General features: G+C 40.0%; 1 protein-coding gene across 4 annotated transcripts in view; it reads right to left on the bottom strand.

Annotated features, from left to right (window-relative positions):
- Positions 1 to 21,768, bottom strand: part of LOC124131243 — a 56,530-nt gene that overhangs the window by 20,116 nt on the left and 14,646 nt on the right. The window contains exons 1-2 of one of the 4 annotated variants that reach the window (XM_048395195.1): positions 19,982 to 20,066; positions 19,000 to 19,095 (exon numbers count right to left, since the gene is read on the bottom strand). In XM_048395195.1, the coding sequence (XP_048251152.1) occupies positions 19,000 to 19,069 (70 nt within the window). In that variant the 5' untranslated portion in view covers positions 19,070 to 19,095; positions 19,982 to 20,066. Of the gene's footprint in view, positions 1 to 5,351; positions 5,507 to 5,878; positions 6,140 to 18,999; positions 19,096 to 19,981; positions 20,067 to 21,768 lie in introns of those variants that run through there. The other 3 variants (XM_046494363.2, XM_046494365.2, XM_046494362.2) reach the window with 3 other exon arrangements.

Below are 21,768 nucleotides of genomic sequence, written 5' to 3'. Positions count from 1 at the left end.
GGATTTGGCCGAAATATGTTTGAATTGTTACTTTGTTTTGTCGCTGCGTGTACATCTAACTGCACTTCTTAACGTTATGACAGGACAGACCGACTGTCAACAACGTCTGAACGTGGCCGTGACGTCCCATAGACTAGGGTTAGAGTAGCTTCCCTTTGATAAAGGGCAGTTAGTTACTCTAGCGGACAGACCGATGGATTGCCGCGAAAGGCAAGTAAAAACAATTGTTGTTTTGCGTAAATGTTGCTTCGCTTCTGTATAACAGATTTCAGTTGGAACTATATTGGCAGTATATACATAATTATTAAACTGCGGCATGATATCTCAGTGGGCCAACACTATAAAACTACATTAGTGCGGACTCGTACACGCAGACACACATACACACAAACAAACACGCCGCTGTTTAAGTAAAATAATCTTGAACGCGACGTTGAACCCAGTTTATCCTCAACAACAGTAGAGCAGGTAGTGTACGGTATTATACCTAATTACGACCAACCTGTTAATTACGGTAACTGACCTAGAAAAGCGGACAATTTATAAAACTATTTTGCAAATTCCCTAACTAAACCACATCAATGGCATTGTAATACGATAACTGCACTTGTATGTTTTCATTATAATATTAATCATATACGAATGCCTATATCTTTCAATCTGCCATATATCATATTCAGACATTTTTTATAAATGAACCTTCTTCAGCGACGTAACAGTATCATATATCAAAGGAAATTAAAACAGTTATTAAATAAAATACAAACCACGAGCTCGCTGTGTCTAACAGGTCGTATTACGCGAAGTAGGGCAACTGCTAATGACTTCATTTCCACAACTAATTCAACGCGTGAGAAATTGCAACAAACGGAGGACGAGGACCGGGTGAGTGAGTGAGTTGAGTTTAACGCCGCTTTGGACTTTATTTCAGTTATATCACGGAGTGTCAGCTTTTGTGTGAGGACACCCATAGTGAATCAGGTCTTAGACATTTTCTATTATGGTGAAAGCCACGAGCAGGGCATGGAGCCCATTAAGGGGCTAAAACAAGGACTGGTCGGCTCGGAGTCAGTATACTGTGTCTGAGTGGGGTAGTCATGTTAAAGCTGCGTCATGGTATCTCAGTTGGCTAGCACTATAAATCGGTATCAGTCCGGACTAGTACAAGCAGCCACACGCACGCATGCATGCACGCACGCACGTCGCTATATAAGTGCAACAATCTTGAAAGCTACGTTAAACCCCATTTCACCACACCTCATCCCAGAATGCAGTTTACGCGATATGCAAACTCCCCTCGTGTGACAAAACAGAACGGCAAAAAATAGTCTCCACCCATATTTGATGGTGAAACAAAATGAAACAAACAAGAAATGACTGATTAGCATTCGCGAGTTAACTTTAATACATAATTGATATACATTGCCACTCCATGCTATATTTGTTAATTTGTTGAAGAAATGTTTTAGACGTTGCCATGGAACTGACTGTGGTTTTATCCCCACGAAACATATACTTCACTGGTTCAAAGAATAACTATGATACAATATTTTAGACCTGATGAACACATAAACACGGGTAGGGAATACTTATTTCGTTATACGTTATTGGCTCTTTTCCGATTATTTACAGACCGCCGTCACATAGCTGGAGTATTGCTGAGTGCGGCGTTAAACAACAAACAAACAAACATAATTTGCCGCGATTTGATATTTCTCGTTACGAATAAAGTGGGTTAGGATATTTCTCAACAGTCCTCGTATCGAAAATTTGCAAATCAATTACACGTTTTCTGTGAAATTTTTTACTTCTCTTGTGAATTGTTATTATACGTTATTGTTTTTGTATGCCGAAATCTGGAATGCAATATAGTAAACTTGGGGGACAGTAGCCTAAATATATTAAGAAACGCCAAAGATGGTCCGTCTGACAAGTGGTCACCAATTTCATATGTTACAATAAAATGATATGCAGTCCTAGTTTATACATGAAAAAAACCAACATAAACGTGATAATGACATGGTTTAAGTCAGACTCATAAGTAAGAATGCATTATGCCTTATCGCTATGAGATACAAACTAATTTAAACTATAATTATCCGTGATTGTGAAATGGGTATAAAAAATACCTGTGATCTGTTAAAAGGTGGTCTGAATTACCTGTGAACAGATATTGGGCATAGGTATTCCCTACTCTCATAACCTATACCACAAGTCATGGATAGTTTACCGATGCGTGTCATCAAGACATCATGGCGTATAACATGTCCACCTCTAGTTGAAGCTCAGCCTATTTTACCAAAGACAACCATGAAAACTACACACCTAGTTCAAAGTATAGCTCACTTTTCCGATGAGTGTCAATTTACCCCTTGGACACACAAACTATACAATAGGTAAATGTATACAGCTCGCTTTACCGATGGCAGACATTTTCCCCAATGAACACACAAACTATACCACTAGTTAAATGTATAAAGCTCACTTTACCGATGGCAGACAATTTCCCCAATGAGTACACACACTATACCACTAGTTAAAAGTATATAGCTCACTTTACCCACGGCAGACACTTTTCCCAATGAACACACAGACTACACTACTAGTTAAATGTATGAAGCTCACTTTACCGATGGCAGACAATTTCCCCAATGAGTACACACACTATACCACTAGTTAAAAGTATATAGCTCACTTTAACCACGGCAGACACTTTTCCCAATGAACACACAGACTACACTACTAGTTAAATGTATTTGGCTCACTTTACCGATGGCAGACAATTTCCCCAATGAGTACACACACTATACCACTAGTTAAAAGTATATAGCTCACTTTACCCACGGCAGACACTTTTCCCAATGAACACACAGACTACACTACTAGTTAAATGTATTAAGCTCACATTACCGATGGCAGACAATTTCCCCAATGAGTACATACACTATACCACTAGTTAAAAGTATATAGCTCACTTAAACCACGGCAGACACTTTTCCCAATGAACACACAGACTACACTACTAGTTCAAACTATATCTCACTTTACCGATGACAGACAATTTTCCCAATGAGTACACACACTATACCACTAGTTAAAAGTATATAGCTCACTTAACCCACGGCAGACACTTTTCCCAATGAACACACAGACTACACTACTAGTTAAATGTATAAAGCTCACTTTACCGATGGCAGACAATTTCCTCAATGAGTACACACACTATACCACTAGTTAAAAGTATATAGCTCACTTTACCCACGGCAGACACTTTTCCCAATGAACACACAGACTACACTACTAGTTAAATGTATTAAGCTCACTTAACCGATTGCAGACAATTTCCCCAATGAGTACACACACTATACCACTAGTTAAAAGTATATAGCTCACTTTACCCACGGCAGACACTTTTCCCAATGAACACACAGACTACACTACTAGTTAAATGTATTAAGCTCACTTTACCGATGGCAGACAATTTCCCCAATGAGTACACACACTATACCACTAGTTAAAAGTATATAGCTCACTTTACCCACGGCAGACACTTTTCCCAATGAACACACAGACTACACTACTAGTTAAATGTATTAAGCTCACTTTACCGATGGCAGACAATTTCCCCAATGAGTACACACACTATACCATTAGTTAAAAGTATATAGCTCACTTTACCCACGGCAGACACTTTTCCCAATGAACACACAGACTACACTACTAGTTAAAACTATATCTCACTTTACCGATGGCAGACAATTTCCCCAATGAGTACACACACTATACCACTAGTTAAAAGTGTATAGCTCACTTTACCCACGGCAGACACTTTTCCCAATGAACACACAGACTACACTACTAGTTAAAACTATAACCCACTTTACCGATGACAGACAATTTTCCCAATGAGTACACACACTATACCACTAGTTAAAAGTATATAGCTCACTTTACCAACGGCAGACAATTTTCCCAATGAACACACAGACTTCACCACTTGTTAAAAGTACAGCTCACTTTACCGATGACAGGCAATTTTCCCAATTAACACAGACACTAAACTAGGTAAAGGAATAGCTCACGTTACCGATGACAGTCAATTTTCCCAATGACCACACAAACTAAACCACTAGTTAAAAGTACAGCTCACTTTACCGATGACAGACAATTTTCACAATAAACACACAAACCACAGCACTAATTAAAAGTAGAGCTCTCTTTGTTAATGACAATCGTATTTCACAAAGTACAGTTCACGTCATCGAAGACAGACAGTTTGACTTCATGAAACAGGTGCCCTTTGATAATTGGCAAGTCCTCATACACAAACTTTACTTAGCTCCAACCCTGCGAAAGGAATGATCTCTCACTCGTCTCCACAACCTGATTACACGTTCAAAAACACTTACTTTGTGTAGCTAGACATTCTTCCGAACAGCTACAGCAACTCACTGCTCAAATTGCCTGGCATGCCTTAGCTTACTTTCGTCTGAGAAAATCAGCGACGCATATCGTTTTCGCATAACTGCATAGAGTTTGGCACATGTCTTGCACAAATATGTAGAGGTAACTACTGAGCGAGCAACACTTGTGTGTATGCAGAGGTTATGTCTAAGAAACCGTTTAGGTGGAGACTGCAAAAGTCACACAAGGAGGTATGGTATGCTTTAATTTCCGGGGAAAATGTGATTATTAGCAGACAATACAACTCAAATAAATGATATTCGTACAAGCAGAAATATAATTTAATTTGAAATTCTCGTTACTTTGAAGGTACAAGACAATATAGATAAGTTAAATTATATGACGCATACGATGATATAAGTATAAACACTAATACAAAAATAACTTGAAATATTAAAGTGGAAAAACTCGAACATGTGTTTGTTTGCTTGTTGTTTAACGCCGCACTCAGCAATATTCCACTTATTGACGGCGGTCTGTAAATAATCGAGTCTGGACCAGACAATCCAGTGATTGACATCATGAGCATCGAGCCACGCAATTGGGTTACGATAATTTCTCATCATATAGTAACATATAAAAATGAAATATGATTTCTTTTAAATACATTTATGTTGAAAATGTGTCAAAGTATGACAAATAGATTAAATAAACATATCCATAAAAAGATTAGACAAATATAATAAATACTTAATTGCTGAATAAAATGTGCCTTATGCTGAACATTCTTTGATGTGTAAACAAATTAACTCCCCTAAAACTACCTAATTACGCCAAGTGTAGACAGTTATATACAACGTAAAGATTACTCGCAACACGCGCGCTCGTAAAGCTCATAAGCGCTCTTGAATGATAAGGTGAAACACCATATACAAATAGAGACTTACGAGAACTGGCTCCCAGAATATATCACCACATCCACATCACCGAGTTTGCTAAAACTTAGATTAAAGTTATCTTAACAACGACATGAAAAACACAGACTCCCTGATCAGATTCCGGAGAGTGGGGGCTACCTATCACACACTGACACAGCACATTGTAATCCATCGACTTCAAACTACACTGATGACGTGCCTGGTAATCTTCCTTGAAACAATTTGCAGAATTCTCAGGGCACTCCAAAAGGCGGAGCTTGTATTGTACATCACATGCCTGTCTCAATAGAAATAAATTCAAATTTCGTAATGCCCTCAACACACGACTTTAGACCACCTCGAAGACTATGAGAAAGTGTTAGAACTCTCAAAGCGTGTTGTTTAAAAAAATATTTCATGTCAAGTCGTGGCACGCATATTCTCGTAAACCGTAACTCCAGTGTTTTTTCACGCGAAGGCTGACAAAAAGTGGAAACTCACGCTGCTTTTTAGGGGTTGTCGACATGGGGAATATAAACTATTTACGTGCAACTCACCTCGTTTTAAGAACATATTGTTTCAACCAATAGTTCCTAACGTACATGTAGGTCCTGTTCCAGTGACGCAAGGAGTTCCCAACTCTCGCTATCCTTCCTCCAATTCCACACATCGACATGAAGGTTTATGAAGAGTTGATTACAGACAACAAACGCCATTGAAGACAACACAGTCGTACTGGTCCCAGCGAGGGATGCTGCGCGTTATACATGATACATCGCTTGAGACATTGATGGAGAATCCAGAGCATCACCATTAACCCTACCGTTCTGGCGCCGTGTGTACATGTGTTAGACACAGCGGAGGATGTCGTCGTGTTGGAGATTTGGGGAGCTCGGTGTCTGTTTTCGGGGAATGTTTGGTAATTTGGAACTCGTTTACCCAAATCTCTCCTTCAGAGTGATTGGCAACGCGATATTTACACAATAAAGACCTGATAAGTTGGGAAAAAAGTTCTAATAATCCTACATGTAATATAGAACATGCCGTGTCAAACTTGTTTCTTCAGAACAGCCAATACTGTTTGGTTTTGTCTTGAAATACAATCTACACTGCGGGCAAAAGAAAGTATGTACCCATGTTTGACGGTGGCTAAAACCACAAGAAATAGTTTTCCGATGGGGATTTATTTGATAGGGTATCATAGCAGTGTTTGGGACGTTTCAGGCTGGTAAAGTATTGATAACTTTTGAATTTTTTTGGCCAAATTTAAATTTTAAGTGTATACTTTCTTTTACCCGGCAGTTTAGTTTTTATACCTTTTATTTGTAAACTTTGTCTTGATTTTTTACCACTGTTTACTAGTCTGCCGACTGAGAAAGAGAGAGTAAGTATAGTTTTACGCCGCTTATAGCAACATCACGTCGGGGGACACCAGCAATGGACTTCACACATTGTACCCATGGAGGGTATCGAACCCGGGTCTTCGGAGTGACGAGCGAACGGTTTAACTACTAGGCTACCCCCTTGCCCTCACTGACAAAGAAAGTTCAATGTGAAAATAACCATGTGAGGAAAAACTAGTTTCTCTAATGCTGTGATAGAGAAGCTCACGAAGCTGTTTTGTCAAATATTTTCAGCCTGGAGGACCTTTGAATACTGTTTTATTTATCATTCATACCCCCGGACTCTATTATGCCATTACAGTTTGGTGAGCAGAAACTTATTAATGTGGCTATATGATTATACATGTATATTTATTATAACAAGAACCATGTTCATAATTACCATAAAAATGTTATTTCCTAAGTGGGTTCAGTTTCGGAAATCCATTTCCGACTTCTTTTCCTGTAGTTATGTACTGGTGCTTATTGCAAAACGGCTTACACATTTCACTTATATACAATTGAGTCAATTGGGTTTATCGCCGTATTGAACTTTATTTCTGTTACATCAAGGCGGATTAACTGAATATATGCGAGAAAAGCCGTAACAGACGCAGGCGATAGAATTTACCAGTTTGGTGAAACCCACCATCACGAGTACTGACAGATCAAGCGTCATAATCGGAGGAACCATTGATTCTGGCAGCTAAGGGCCGCAACTCTGCAGGCACATTATGCCACTTGGCGGCCCTCGTTCCTAGGAGACACGGATATTACAACGGTAAGGGTTAATGTGGAGTATGGGCGATAATGACCCACAGCTTGGTTAGTTATGACACGTTACCAATATGGATTGGCGTAAAAAGACCATTTAGCCAGCCTAGTTTAGATAGTATACCCCCCCCCCCCCCCCCCCCCCCCCCCGTTCAGTCGTTTAAATAAAGGAAAGGTCAAGATATACATAAACCTATCAGTGTCGTCATAAAGCGGTAATTTACCTGGGGATTCCATGACGGAATAGGTTCTCAGCATCCCTTGCCCTTGTCTTTAGAGCCAATTGGTTTGTTTGTTGTTTAACGCCACACCCAGCAATATTCCAGCTATATGACGGCGGTCTGTACATAATCGAGTCTGGACCAGACAATCCAGTGATTGACATCATGAGCATCGCTCCACGCAATTGGGATACGATGACATGCATCAACCAAGTCAGCGAGCCTGACCACCCGATCCCGTTAGTCGCCTCTTACGACAAGCATAGTCGCCTTTTACGGCAAGCATGGGTTGCTGAAGAACTATTCTACCCAGGATCTTCACGGGTCTAGAGCCAATTGATGACGATGGGGTACTACCGTGTGTATGTAGGCCTTGCAGTCCAGACACGTCGATGCCAAATAAAACACTTGCACACAGACTACAATGTAGGGTATGAAATCATATCTTGCCCACTAAATCTGTTTAAGAAAGATTTTCCATTTCTAATGCCGATTTCATTGTAGCTAGGTAGACTTGCCTATTTTGATCATCATATTAATGAAATTATGGGATTTTTGCTTGAAACTATTTGATCCATTGGTCAGGCTCTACGGCTTGGATGATTGTCATCGTTTGTTTATTTGTTGTTTAACGCCGCACTCAGCCAAAGTCCTGATTTCAGTGTACAAGCGATCTTAACGCTAAGGTGATCGTTACTCCCATACCTAAACATAGACTTACAACCGTCTTACTTCAATAGGTGGTTTTGTATAACGACACCCATATGTATATCGGCTGTCTGTAAGTAATCGAGTCTCGATCAGACAATCCAGCGATTGACATCACGAGCATCGTTCTACGCAATTGGAATACAATGACATGCATCAACAAAGTCAGCGAGCCTGACCACCCGATCCCATTAGTCGCCTCTTACGACAAGCATAGTCGCCTCTCACGACAAGCTTGGGTTGCTGAAGACCTATTACCCCGAATCGTTATGGGTAGGAATGTCACCGTGACCTGAGTGCATCGGGCATTGCTCTTGCCGTCAATCACTGGTTTGCTTGGCCAGATACGATGGTGTACAGGCTGACGTGATAAAGCTTGAATAGTACCCAGTCGTTTATTCTCTATTAAGCCGTAGGGCCAAGGCTTATATTCTGTGAACTATCGTGTTGCCCTACAGCATTAGCTTTTGGTTGTATTTTCGTATTATCAACATGGTGAACATCTGCTTGTTAATTTGTTTCTCCACAGCATGCTCAGATCAGTTACGCCCTTGTAAAAGTTCTGTAATGGTGGCTCTAGGCGTCAATGTCATTAACATACCACTAATGTTTCGAGAAACACGAGACTTTCAGCACATTTTATGTCAAGGATGGTCCGTGGGATTCCACGTTGACCTGGGAACATGGGTGGCCCAGGCTGAGGTGCAGTAACTCTCTTTGCAGAGTTGCGTCCCCTCGGCGTACCAGAAACCTATTATCATGGGTTCGAATCCATGTTATCTCTGATTATGATTCTATGTTTCTCAGCACCATGCCCGTGCTCGTGGGTTTCACCAAAATGTTAAACGTCTGAGACCTGGATCATTTCGAGCGTTCCCCCAACACATGATATAACTGAAATACTGTTTAAAGCGGCGCCAAATCAAACTTACTCACTCACCTTGACTGATATCCAAATTCAGTGTATGCTCCATTCTTGAAAATTAATCATTATTGTTAGAAAATACGTGAATTTAATATAAGTAAGTGTCAGTGTTTTTGAATTGCCGAGGACATAATAACCCCCATTCCGTTTAATGATCTTTATACATGCACGTGAATCGAATGGTCGCAATGGTTTTAAATTCATCCCGTAACCTATTTTCCTTTTTACGTTTTAATACATATGGAGTTAAAGTATAAATATCGAAAAAAAAAATTGATGTTCTCAAATAACCAAATGAAGCGACAAGACCGTTTCCATATCCAATAGAAATCTCTGCATAAAGTATGTCACGCAAAGTAACGCGTGAAGATACGGGAATTGGTCTTTAGCAACCCTTGTCGTAAGAGGCGACAAACGGGATTGAGTGGTCAGGCTCGCTGACTTGGTTGATACATATCATCGTATCCCAATTGCGTAGGTCGATGCTCATGATGTCGATCGCTGGATTGTGTGGTCCAGACTCGATTATTTACAGACCGTCTTCATTTATCTGGACTTTGCTGAATGCGGCGTTTAACAACTAACATACACATAACCAAACTGGATATCTTTGACAGAACAATGCAAGTAGATTTCTAAGATAGATAACCGTCCGGTAAAACAATCCCAGTTTTTCTACATCATTGAATGTAAACGTTGTCCGGATTTTTGAAGGAAGGGTTATCATTCTTTGACTTAACCAAATATCAAACAACCTTGTTATCACCACAAGATTAAAACTGTTTTTCTTATGAAACATAAAAATATGCGCAGAAAACGGTTTATTTTTCATAAACAGCTGCTTGTGAAGTTGTTTGTTCAATCAGAACGTAACCACTTGAACGCAGATGCAGCGCAATTCATAATGTGAAAAACTTCAGACGGACATTTAACCAATATCCAGATATATTTTAACATGACTACCATATGGTGCCTGTTTGGGAACCATCTGATATACGCAAAGTGTGTTTTAATGAATGGAACGTGGTATTGGCATTACAAAACGAACACTCAGATTTGTGAAAGCTGGAATTGCTTTCTCAGACAGGAAGCCTGGAACGACACATCGACTCCGTCTTCGACCTGCTTGACGAGTATTTAACAAGCTTAGGTTACGCATGCGCAGAAGACCGTGTTCCTTAATTACGTACGTTTGATGTGGGTGTTTAATTTGGGTGTTTCCATAATGAGGTCGGGCTTCCGTTTGACTCAGTGACGAAAAAGCAATTTGTTTGTTGTTTAACGCCGCAATCAGCAATATTCCAGCTATATGACGGCAGTCTGTAAATAATCGAGTCTTGACCAGACAGTGATTAGTATCATGAGCATCGATCCACACAATTGGGATCGATGACATGCATCAACCAAGTCAACGAGCCTGACCTCCCGATCCCCTTAATCGCCTATATGTTTGTTTACATACGCGTTTAATGGATCACAGCGTCTGCCCGGAGAACCCAATGCCGTGGTTAAATGCCGCGTCATACCAAAAAAACCTTAACAGATGGTACTTGTTGTTACCCTGTCTGGTGGCCGGCATTAAGGGGCTAAAACAAGGACTGGTCGACTCGGAATCAGTATCATGTACCTGAGTGGGGTATCCATGTTAAACTGCGAATTGGTATCTCAGTGGACTACCACTATGAATCCGGCATTAGTCCGGACGTGCGCGCGCACACGTACACATCGCTATATAAGTGGAATCATCTTCAAGCTGACGTTAAACCCCATTTCACCTCACCTCACCTAACATAAGACTTTACAACAGTTGGTAGAGCTAAATATGTAGTCCTGTCTTACCAGCTGTTGGCCTACATGTACCAACGCTGCTTTCAGAAACCAACTGTTTTTTTGTAAATCAATCTGATCTGTCAGTTTCAGAAATGTCACTGAGATCTTCAAGTAACGTAATGCTAGCCGTCTGACGATTATAAACTCAACACTGCATTCCTGAAAGTCCTGGCTTGAAACTTCAGAATGGGTTGTTTCCAAACCTCTATCGGAAACCAGGTTAATTTGAAAGGCGAAACTCATTAAACCAAGTCACAGCCACTGATGTATTTGCGGGTGCCTGGTCTGACAGTCGGTAGTCGCGGAAGGCTTTGGAATGAATACCCACGAAAACAGGTGACACGAACACATGCGAGTGGGGTGAAAACTATTCATCACTGGAACAGTGATCTTATGGGAGGTCTTACCAAACAAGCTACACTTTTATTTTAGGTTAATTGATGTTTGTTTAGTGGGGATGGCAATTAGTTGAAGGAAATGAGCGGTGCTGTTTACGAAAACGTACATCGTATCAATTATCGTCCAAAGTCTGCTATATGTCGTTCCCCCTGTAGAGCAACTGCCCGGAGAGCGGAAGTTCTTTGGTTAGATCCCCGGCTGCGTCATACCAAAATACGGTAAAAAAATGGTCTTTGTTGTTACCCTGCCTGGCGCTCGGCATTAAAAACTTGTCGGATTGGAGACGGTAACTGTGTCTGAGTGGGGAATTCATGTTAAACTGTGACATGGTATATCAGTGGGCTCGCACTATAAAATGTGCATACATCTAGACAAATACAAGCAGCCACTCACACAAGGACATGCTCGTCGAAATATAAGTGCAATAATCTTGACTGCGACATTAAACCTAATTTCAAGTCACCTAAGCTCTAGTTGCACTGAATTTTCGAAAGTTTATTTTTATTTTTATAGGCTGCACCTTGAACCACGGACCTATCAGTGTGCGAGCTCAGCCTATGTTACCGCTTATAGATGAAAACCAAGCCTCGCTTTCACACAGGTTATAAATAGATTCAATGCTAAAGGCCCCATAGTGACGTCACAGCCCCTGTCACAGGAAGTGAAAAATCCTGGGCTCTACACCTACCTCATATAAACCTTTTATTACAAATCCTATATGTACATGTAATGTTTTCATATATTTCCCATTTCCACATATGTCAATTTACCAAAATAATACCTAAATATAACCCATCCATGCACTGTAGAGGCTGTGAGAACATGTTTATTGAAGTCACGTGACCTCAAAATATTCTCTCACAGGGTAGAAGTCATTCACAAAAATATGGGTTCCATCTATCTTAAAGGGAGGAGGGGCCAATTCCTATGTTTCCTGCAATCACTGATCACTAAGCTTACTATATCCAACTTAAAACAGGAGGAGCTACAAATGTAAACATGTTTTTAATTGGATAAAAGACAGTCCCCAGTTTCCCCCTCGAAGTGACCAAGAAGTCCCACACAGAGCGGCCAGAAACATAAATAAATCTGGCATCTTACTGATAGCATCACATTCTAGTGACAGATATGTCACTTTAGGGCAGTTTAACACCGTTTGTTTAAATTTGAGTTGACTGATATGTCATTGAGGGACTAATTTGTGTGTCAGGGGTCTAAACTGATGGTTTACAGGTTGTGGTGTTTGACATTTGGTTCTTTCTGTCTTAAGCTGTCTGGACATAGTTTGTCAGTGTTATCACACTGAACAGACATTTGCACTTAAATAAATCAGAACTTAAATCTCAAATATGTATTGGTTTGTTAGTTTTAATTAGGGAAAGTAACCCTTCACACCACCGGAAGTAGTCAAGATTTTAGTCACGTGACCTCTATCAGTAAAATGATTGGCTCAAACCTATCTTCTGCTGTAGCAGTATACTACTTTTACTGTTGTGGTGGACGATTACTTTTGGATAATACCTTGGCTATTGCATTTTTATGCTCGGTCATGGCTAAATTGTGTGTTTCAACTGTTATTTTCTTGGAACTCACTTGGAATACCAGTCTCTTACTAACTATTTATCATGATGCGACTTCCAAGTGACACCACTGGAGATTTGTCAAGTAAGGTATGAACATATTGGAATTCTGGCACCTCTATAACTAATGAATTTTCAAGTGGAAAATATCAAGAGTACATTTATACCAATAAGGCTTGTGTATGCATTAATATTATATAGAAGTTTAAACGCTAGTAGAATTTTGCATCTTGTGAATATATGTGCATTTATGCCATCCAACAAGTCAGAAAAAATAGAAACAAAAGAAAAAATAATGGCATTCCTCCTGAGAAAAATGTAAGACATCGTATCATAATGGTAGCCAATGTCGTCCTTGTCAGGTATGCATACAGTTGGGACAATTTTAAAAAAGATGATCCTCATCATGAAATGAATAAACCTTATTATCCAGGTGAAAAGCATTAATATCCAGTGAATATATTTTGTAACATGGAAAGCTAATAAAAGTACAAAAAAGTTGTTTCAGTAGAAACCTCTGTTTAAAAACTCCAGTTGACAGAGACTATAAAGTGAATATGTCATCTGCTAGCAAATTGTATTTACAGTTTGTAGGTCGCACTTGAGAACGAGGCTTGGTTTTTACGGGAAAAGATATCAATTACAAAATTGAGGCTAAGCTCGCACACTGTATATAACCCTGAACAAAAAAAACATGCGAGTATGGGAATGGTGCTGTCAGACCATTGATCTAGGTTCGAAAGCACGACTATCAAATCCTGACACGACCAAGGGACGAAACCCTGCACGACGCCTCGTGTCTCACTGTCCTTGGCGAAAGGTAATCTGATTTTGGATTCTGGTCTCATTGAACATTTGAATTGTTTTACCAGGCTTACAACATTGACGACCTCAGTAAAGCTTTCAAAAAGTTGTATGGTATGGCATCAGTGACAAAATAATGTACGAAGCCATTCCCTATTCCTTGTACCATATGTTTGTTCAGGTGAATACTTGACATGCCTTTGAGAAAAGGTGAGTATACAACGCTTACTAAAACTCCAAAAGTGATGAAACATGCCAAAAGTGATGAAAAACCGTTTGATATTATTCACTCACTCACCTACAATAATGTGGCCAATATTTACCAGACTGTGGAATCGTCGTCTCATTTTATGATTTGGCATGTAACTTATCTAAACATAACACTTTTCTTTAATGGAATAATTATGCCAGCACACAACGAAGCTGAAAAATAACCTGTACTATATTAAATACAGGTTCTATGTATGGTACAAAATTATCCTGTGCAGCAGTAAAAATAATCTGGGATGACATAATCACTACCCGAGGATATATCACAATTCACTTCTGGCTTTAAATATTTCCTCCTTATTAATTAAAGAGTCAAATGTGTCTAAAGTTATGTCTGCACTATGACTGTATGAATCAGTTCCGCTTGCAAAGACAACGTCGCCGCCATTTTCATTCAAACCATGTTCAGTAGTGTCAAATAAATTTTTAAAATGTGCAAACCACTTTTCATTCGTGATTTTTCATTGGTTATTGATGTAAACCTAAACTTTGAGTTGTTTTAAATCTTTAGGCATCATACATGCTAGATACTAATTTATCTTTCATAATTACGGAGTATAAGCGTTATTCATCACGTAATATAGTGGTATATATATATATATATTACGAGATTTGATGTACAGTTGTAATCAAACATTACTCTTGCAACTTTGAAAACATTCAAGCAGTTTGTCTCTTTCCATCATAAAATGATATTCCTGATCATACCAAAGGACATCACAAGTTCAGTTTAAAAGAGTCTGAATGGCTCACGTCATTGACGAACAATATTGTGAGAAATAAAGAACTTTTTAAAAATGTTTTTGGTTGATGAAACCCTTCATAACAAATAGCTGTATTCCAGGCTCATTTTATTTGTCTGTTCTAGACATTGGAACTGATTTTAATCATTTGCTTGCTTGCTTGGTTTAACGCCGCACACATAATATCATGAGCATCAATCCACACAATTGGGATACGATGACATGGATCAACCAAGTCAGCGAACCTGACCACCCGATCCCCTTAGTCGCCTCTTACGACAAGCATAGTCGCCTTTTACGGCAAGCATGGGTTGCTGAAGACATATTCTACCCCGGAATCTTCACGGGGATAATTATTTGCTTTACAGTTTGTCCAAATCAGAACATTAAGGTTTATTTTTCTAAAAGTGATCCCCTAAATGTATTGCCAGACCGTGAAGACATAACAAAATGTTTGGGTATGATAAGTCAGATAGGTATTTGCCCTTTTCAATTGATTGACCCACTTTGCCATTTAATTGATGAATGAACAGACTGTGGGGAGATAACTGATTCTCCAATATTATATTATATTTTAGTTTTGGGGTGATAGTTTTGGTTGGTAGATCCATAGACCGAGCAATGAATTACACCACTTACATATGTTGGCTGCCAGATAAAATTTTAAAATTGGTAATATCTGAAAAAGTAAACGATCTAAACATGATCGAAATATTGTAAGTATGCTAAACATTGTTGAAGACATTTCAATCATTTGATTTAAAGATTGAAATCATATTACACTGTCATCATTTCAACATTTCCAAACTGCGAGTATCTTCCCTTAATTAAATATAACATGTCATCAAGAGACTTGAACATCGATATGTATGCTATCGTATATATAATCATTCTCAGAAAATTCATAAACAATGTATTATTATTAGCTATAGTGCCTTTAGTTGACGTACACAGTGTCAAAATAGAAAATTTGGGGCGAGGTGTCAGATTGGTCCATAATCACATATGCCTAGCATTCAAGATTGTTAATATACTAAATGTATACTTATATTTTTATTTTTGCAACTTTTTGATAAAAATACTTTGGATAGTTTTGTTTTGTCATGAATATTATCATATCATATCGTATAATGCATGAAATTTATTTTGATGTCATAAATGACACATCACATATTTTAACCTCTTTGGTTACCCTGTAGGGGCTGATACTTACTGATTATTTTATTTTTTGTTTTGTCTTATTCCATTTGCATAATTAATGAAATAGATTATTTTGGTCTTAAAAACGACTATTGTTTTCAATATATCTGATCAAGATATACTCTTCAAAAAAAGAAACTTGACACTGACTTTCAAAATGTAATATAATGCGATTGTTTCAAAATAGGACACAGAAACCATAATTGAAACACTGTTTCAAGATCAATGTACACAATGTTCAAAACATTAATCGTGTCACCTGGACAGACACACGTACACGATACAGTTAATGTCACAGGGTTACAGAAAATGTCAGTATCGGTTATGCCCACCACGTGCATCAATCACCGCTTGACACCGACGACCCATAGATGCAGTCAAGTTGTCAATAACACGCTGTTGGATGTGCTGCCATTCATGCTGAAGTGCATCAGGAAGCGCCGGAAGTGTTTGGGGCGGTGGATTCCTTCTGCGAACGCGTCGACCCAACTCGTCCCACAGATGCTCAATCGGGGACAAATCTGGTGACCGGGCTGGCCAAGGTAATGTCTGGATGTTGTTGTGCTGTAAGAAGTCCTGACAAACACGGGCAATATGCGGTCGAGCGTTGTCCTGCTGGAACTGTCCGCCATGAACGTTGACGTGAGGAAGAACGTAAGGCTGTAGGATCAAGTCTCTGTAACGCACACCTGTCAATGCACCTGCCACATGCACGAGAGGCGTCCTACCACCGTGATGAATTCCGGCCCATACCATGACACTCCCGCCGCCAAATGGGACAACCTGCTGCACACAGTTGGGGGTGTAACGTTCACCCCGACGTCTGTAGACACGTGCGCGCCATTCAGCACGTGTGAGTAGGAAACGGGACTCGTCAGTAAACAGTACATTTCTCCACCTTGCACGTGCCCATCCAACCCTCTGTTGGCACCAAAGCAGACGGTCCGCCAGATGACGTGGGGTTCAATACATGACGTCGAACATGTCTTCGTGCAAAAAGTCCAGCCTCCCTCAGTCTGTTGCGTACCGTTTGATCTGATATTCTGCGTACCCTAGGGATCTGTGTGGTTGTAGACGTGGCTGTGGTAGTGCGGTCTCGGAGGTGTCGCAGCCGGATGTATCGATCTTGTGCTTGGGTTGTCACCCTTGGTCTTCCTGACCTTGGTCTGTCGTCAACTCTGTTGGTGTTGTTGTATCGGGTCCACAGTGCGGAGATTGTCTGTCTGGATAGGCCAAAGTGCCTGGCCACTTCTTGCTGAGTTGCTCCAGCTTGTAATCTCCCAATGGCGTTGTTCCGTTGAGCTGCATTCAGTCACCGCCTCTACAGCCGTTATAAGGACTGTATGAACAGCCGTTGATGTGGATATTTATACCCATTCAGCAGGGGGGCCTGTAAGCCTAAATGCAGGATCCTGTGCTGCACGTTTTTTACAGGCGGTTGCGTTTGGATGAAGCTGTAAAATTGATCCCCAAACGCTACGTTTATGTGCTTTGCATGTTTTTTCGCGAATTATAGACACATCATCTTTCTGTTTGACTTATTTGGTTCTCATTTAATGTAATTATTTTAGATATTTGGCAAAAAGTGGTTTTACATCTATGTCAAGTTTCTTTTTTTGAAGAGTATATTTTCATACAATTCAGGATAATTTTATTAGTATCCTTCACCTCTAATATTTCTTCTATTTCATGTGATCTTTATATAAAACAAATATTTTCAGTTTTATTTTTACCAATTATTCTACACATTTTTACTCTTCGGTTAAGTTTGAAGGGAAAGTAAGGTTTATCTGTACAAACTGAATAGAGTAATTATCCGTCCTGGTTTTGTATTTTGAAACACGAGTTATGTTACTGTTTCATATCATAAAACGTGTCTTTTGTTTACTGGAAACGATAGTGCATGGTGCAGCTAACACAACTACTCTTGAACTTATCATGACCATACTCGTATGTTGCAAAGGCGCACGGTGCACGGTAGTCCTGCACCATGACCGTGGAATATATTTATTTTATTAAAAAAGCACAACAATACAAAAGCAAGTCTAGCCAGCTCAAGCTAGCTCTATTCCTGAAATCAGCATAGGGAATTTCTTTTTATTTTAAGAGTCAAGAAGGATATTGTGTAATATAAGATTTCAGAGACTAAATATTAGTCTAGGTGCACGGAAGTGTTTTATGTTGAACCATAAATGTTTATGTAGTTGATTTACCATTCGTAAAGTCCATCACATTGTTTTATCATGGCGCCCTATGTACACTCACACTTCAATCTTTTTACGCTAATGCGTATTTCGAAAAGCACATTTGGACCCACTTGCCAATTTCAGTGCATTACAAGCACATTTTGGTTGAGCCTCCACATTAAATATACAAGAATCTTAAGGTTGAAATGGAATTCCCATCACATCATGTTTGCCGATCAACTGATGCAGTCCAAGCCTCGTTTTCGATCCACGATGGCGAAAGTGTGAAAAAGGTCAGACTCAGCGTTCTGATTTGTGCTTTACTCTGTTTACGGAATATACTTTTCAAACCGATATAATTGTTGGTTGAACATTACTCTTATGGGAATGGTCGGGGGTTAATGTAACAAAATAGAATGAAGCAACATAATGCTTGGCATAGTATTTTCCAGTTTGTTTTATTTTAAATAAATAAATAAATAAATAAATAAATAAATAAATAAATAAATAAACCACAAAGATATAAACACACACTATACATCTTCCGGAAATATGTTGAATGGAATCGGCGACTCCGTAATCCAAGTAATATAAGAACATGTGTTTAAACTGGTATGAGAAATATATGGCAAATTAATGTGACTGACAATACTTACTTGACGATAATTGTAGGCGTTTGTGACGTAAGCGTGGCGTCATTCTCCCGACGTCATCTTGGAGTATCATGCGTCTTCTGTCTCTCTGTTACCATCCTGAGAAAGAAGGTAAACAATGAATAAACCTAAATAAAATAAAAATGAATACTAAGTTATACAGTAAAATAGTCAAAAGCCAGGATAAGGCAGTGGTTGCCCACCTGTCCAAGACGATGATTTAAGTTAATCACTGGACGCTATTTATAATCTTTGGATTGTCGTTACAATATCCGTAACCGTGTCTTGGACCAAAGTGGCAAACCTCTACGAATTGCGCCCCTTAGTTCTACCAGGATCCGCTTATCGTTGGTTTGTGTCACAGGTTATTAAGATTATCAGAACAATTACCTTGCTCGTGGCTTTAACCAAACGTAAACAGTTATTGTGTAGTGGCGTCTCTCAGGCGAACCACAATCCGAATTTCGCTCTCATTATATAATGGCCCTTGGTTTGTTAGTACCAAATACATTGTCGTGGATTTCACCAAAGTAAGATATCCAACACCAGCATCACGAGAAGCTCTCTTCGCACATCAAGCACACGTCGTGATGAAAGAAATGCGTATCAAAGCGGTGTTAACACAAATAACAAATATTCGTAGTGGAGGTATACGGTTGTCTTGTTGATAGAGCGGAAGGCTGGCGGTTCGAACCCACCGCGTCACACCAAAAGACGTTCAAATGGTACTTGTAGTTACACACACACACACACACACACACACACACACACACACACACACACACACACACACACACACACACACACACACACACACACACACACACACACACACACACACACATCGCAGTGTAAGTGCAATACTCTTGACCGCGACTAAGACCCCATTTAAACTAATTTCAAATCAAGGACGAGGCAATAAACAGATGACAACTTCCTCGACCAAAACAGATGCAAATGTTACCTACCGGCAAATGTTACCTACCGGCAAATGTTACCTACCGGCAAATGTTACTCGATCCTATTCGAAGCTCAACTGTGGCAATACAAACAGGCCACGTGTGGAGTGAAAACCCGGCGCCGTTTAAACAAGTCGTCTCAACCCGAGACATACCAAACAGAAAAAAGAAACCAAAGTCCCATGGTTGTTGAAGATTCTTTTGTCAAGTCAGATTGTTGATAAATGAAGTTTATTGGAGACACAACAGCAAAAGAAACACCCAAGACAACAACGTGTAACTCTCTCACGCTCAAGTCCAGCTTTTATTCTTGTTTATCTGAAAACAAAACTTCAGCAGAAAATTACACTTGCTATTTCCACGTCATCGGAATAGCAGGGATCTGTTGGAATGCTTCATCGCGAGATCACCCATTATCTGAACGACGTCGGGCGTGACCAACCTTGACCTACATTTGTAAGTTTCTATGGCGTCGGTAATTGGTTACTGTTTATTTTACTTTACGGTGATCATTACAGTAGAGTTTAATTCTGACAATGAATTATGATCGGCCTGCATATTAAACAGTTGTATCCATTCGGATCAGAAGTTCAACACAGAGCCGTGACCTTTCGTCATGCCAGATCGGTTGGTCGTGGGTTCGAATCCCAATAATGAACCTTTGCCTGTCAGCCTCACACCCGTACACTTGAGTGTCTGCGTGCGTGCGTGCGTGCGTGCGTGCGTGCGTGCGTGCGTGCGTGCGTGCGTGCGTGCGTGCGTAAGTGAGTGAGTGAGTGAGTGAGTGAAGGAGTGAGTGAGTGAGTGAAGGAGTTAGTGAAGGAATGAGTTTCAGCGTTTCAGGTAGGTGTTGAACGAAAGCCTGATGCAGGTGTAAGACCTTTGCATTTTTTGTGAAACCATTCGTTTCTGACTGGTCAAGGCAGCAACTCGGTACTCGGACTTGCTGCAATATAAAAGACTGGGCCAGCTCAACCCAACATTACTTTGGGGTCCTATGGTACACTGACGTTTATATCACAGTACATTACTCATTCACAACAAAATATTTCCTTTCTACATTTCGTTAGTGAGTGAGTTGGGTATAACGCCGCTTTGAACAATATTCTAGTAATTTCACGGCGTGTCAGCTTGATGTGGGAGGAAAGCCCATAGTGAAGCAGGTCTAAGACGTTTACCACTTTGGTGAAACCCACGAATACGTGGTATGGCGCTGACAAATCTAGAAACATAATCGAGGCGAACCGGGATTGGAACCCACGACCACAGGCAACTCGGCCACAGCGATTCGCGGCGCCTTAGACGACTGGGCCACCCGTGACCCCTATATTTCGTAATGTAAAGTCGATATTGGCATCATATTCTTCACAATAAGGTTTGTCCCACATATTTATGGTAAGAAACGAATCGGAAGAAATCTGTCCATTCACCTACGTAATATGTGATGCCTCATCTACAACACCTCCGTGCGGATCCGGGTTAGAACTTGTCTTCAGCAACCCATTCTTGTCGTAAGGGGCTACAAACGGGATCGTGCGGTCCGACTTGGTTCTAACTTGGTTGATGCATGTCATTGTATACTAATTGCGCAGATCGATTCTCGCCGTGTTAGTAACTGAATTGTCTTGTCCAGACTCGATTATTTACAGACCGCCGTGTCATGTATCTGGAATATTGCAGAGTCCGGTGTCAAACAGACAAGCAAACAAACAAGCAACAAAAAACCAAACAAACAAACAAACAAACAAGAGACGGTGTGGGGCAATGGTAGGCCCATTAGTGAGAGTGTTCGGTTATCCAGCAAATCTCCCCC

This window comes from Haliotis rufescens, unplaced genomic scaffold (genome assembly GCF_023055435.1).
Source record: "Haliotis rufescens isolate VD_foot unplaced genomic scaffold, xgHalRufe1.0.p SCAF_14, whole genome shotgun sequence".
Lineage (NCBI taxonomy): Eukaryota > Metazoa > Mollusca > Gastropoda > Lepetellida > Haliotidae > Haliotis > Haliotis rufescens.
Note: the sequence above shows the minus strand (reverse complement) of the source record. Positions and strands in the feature narration are given on the sequence as shown.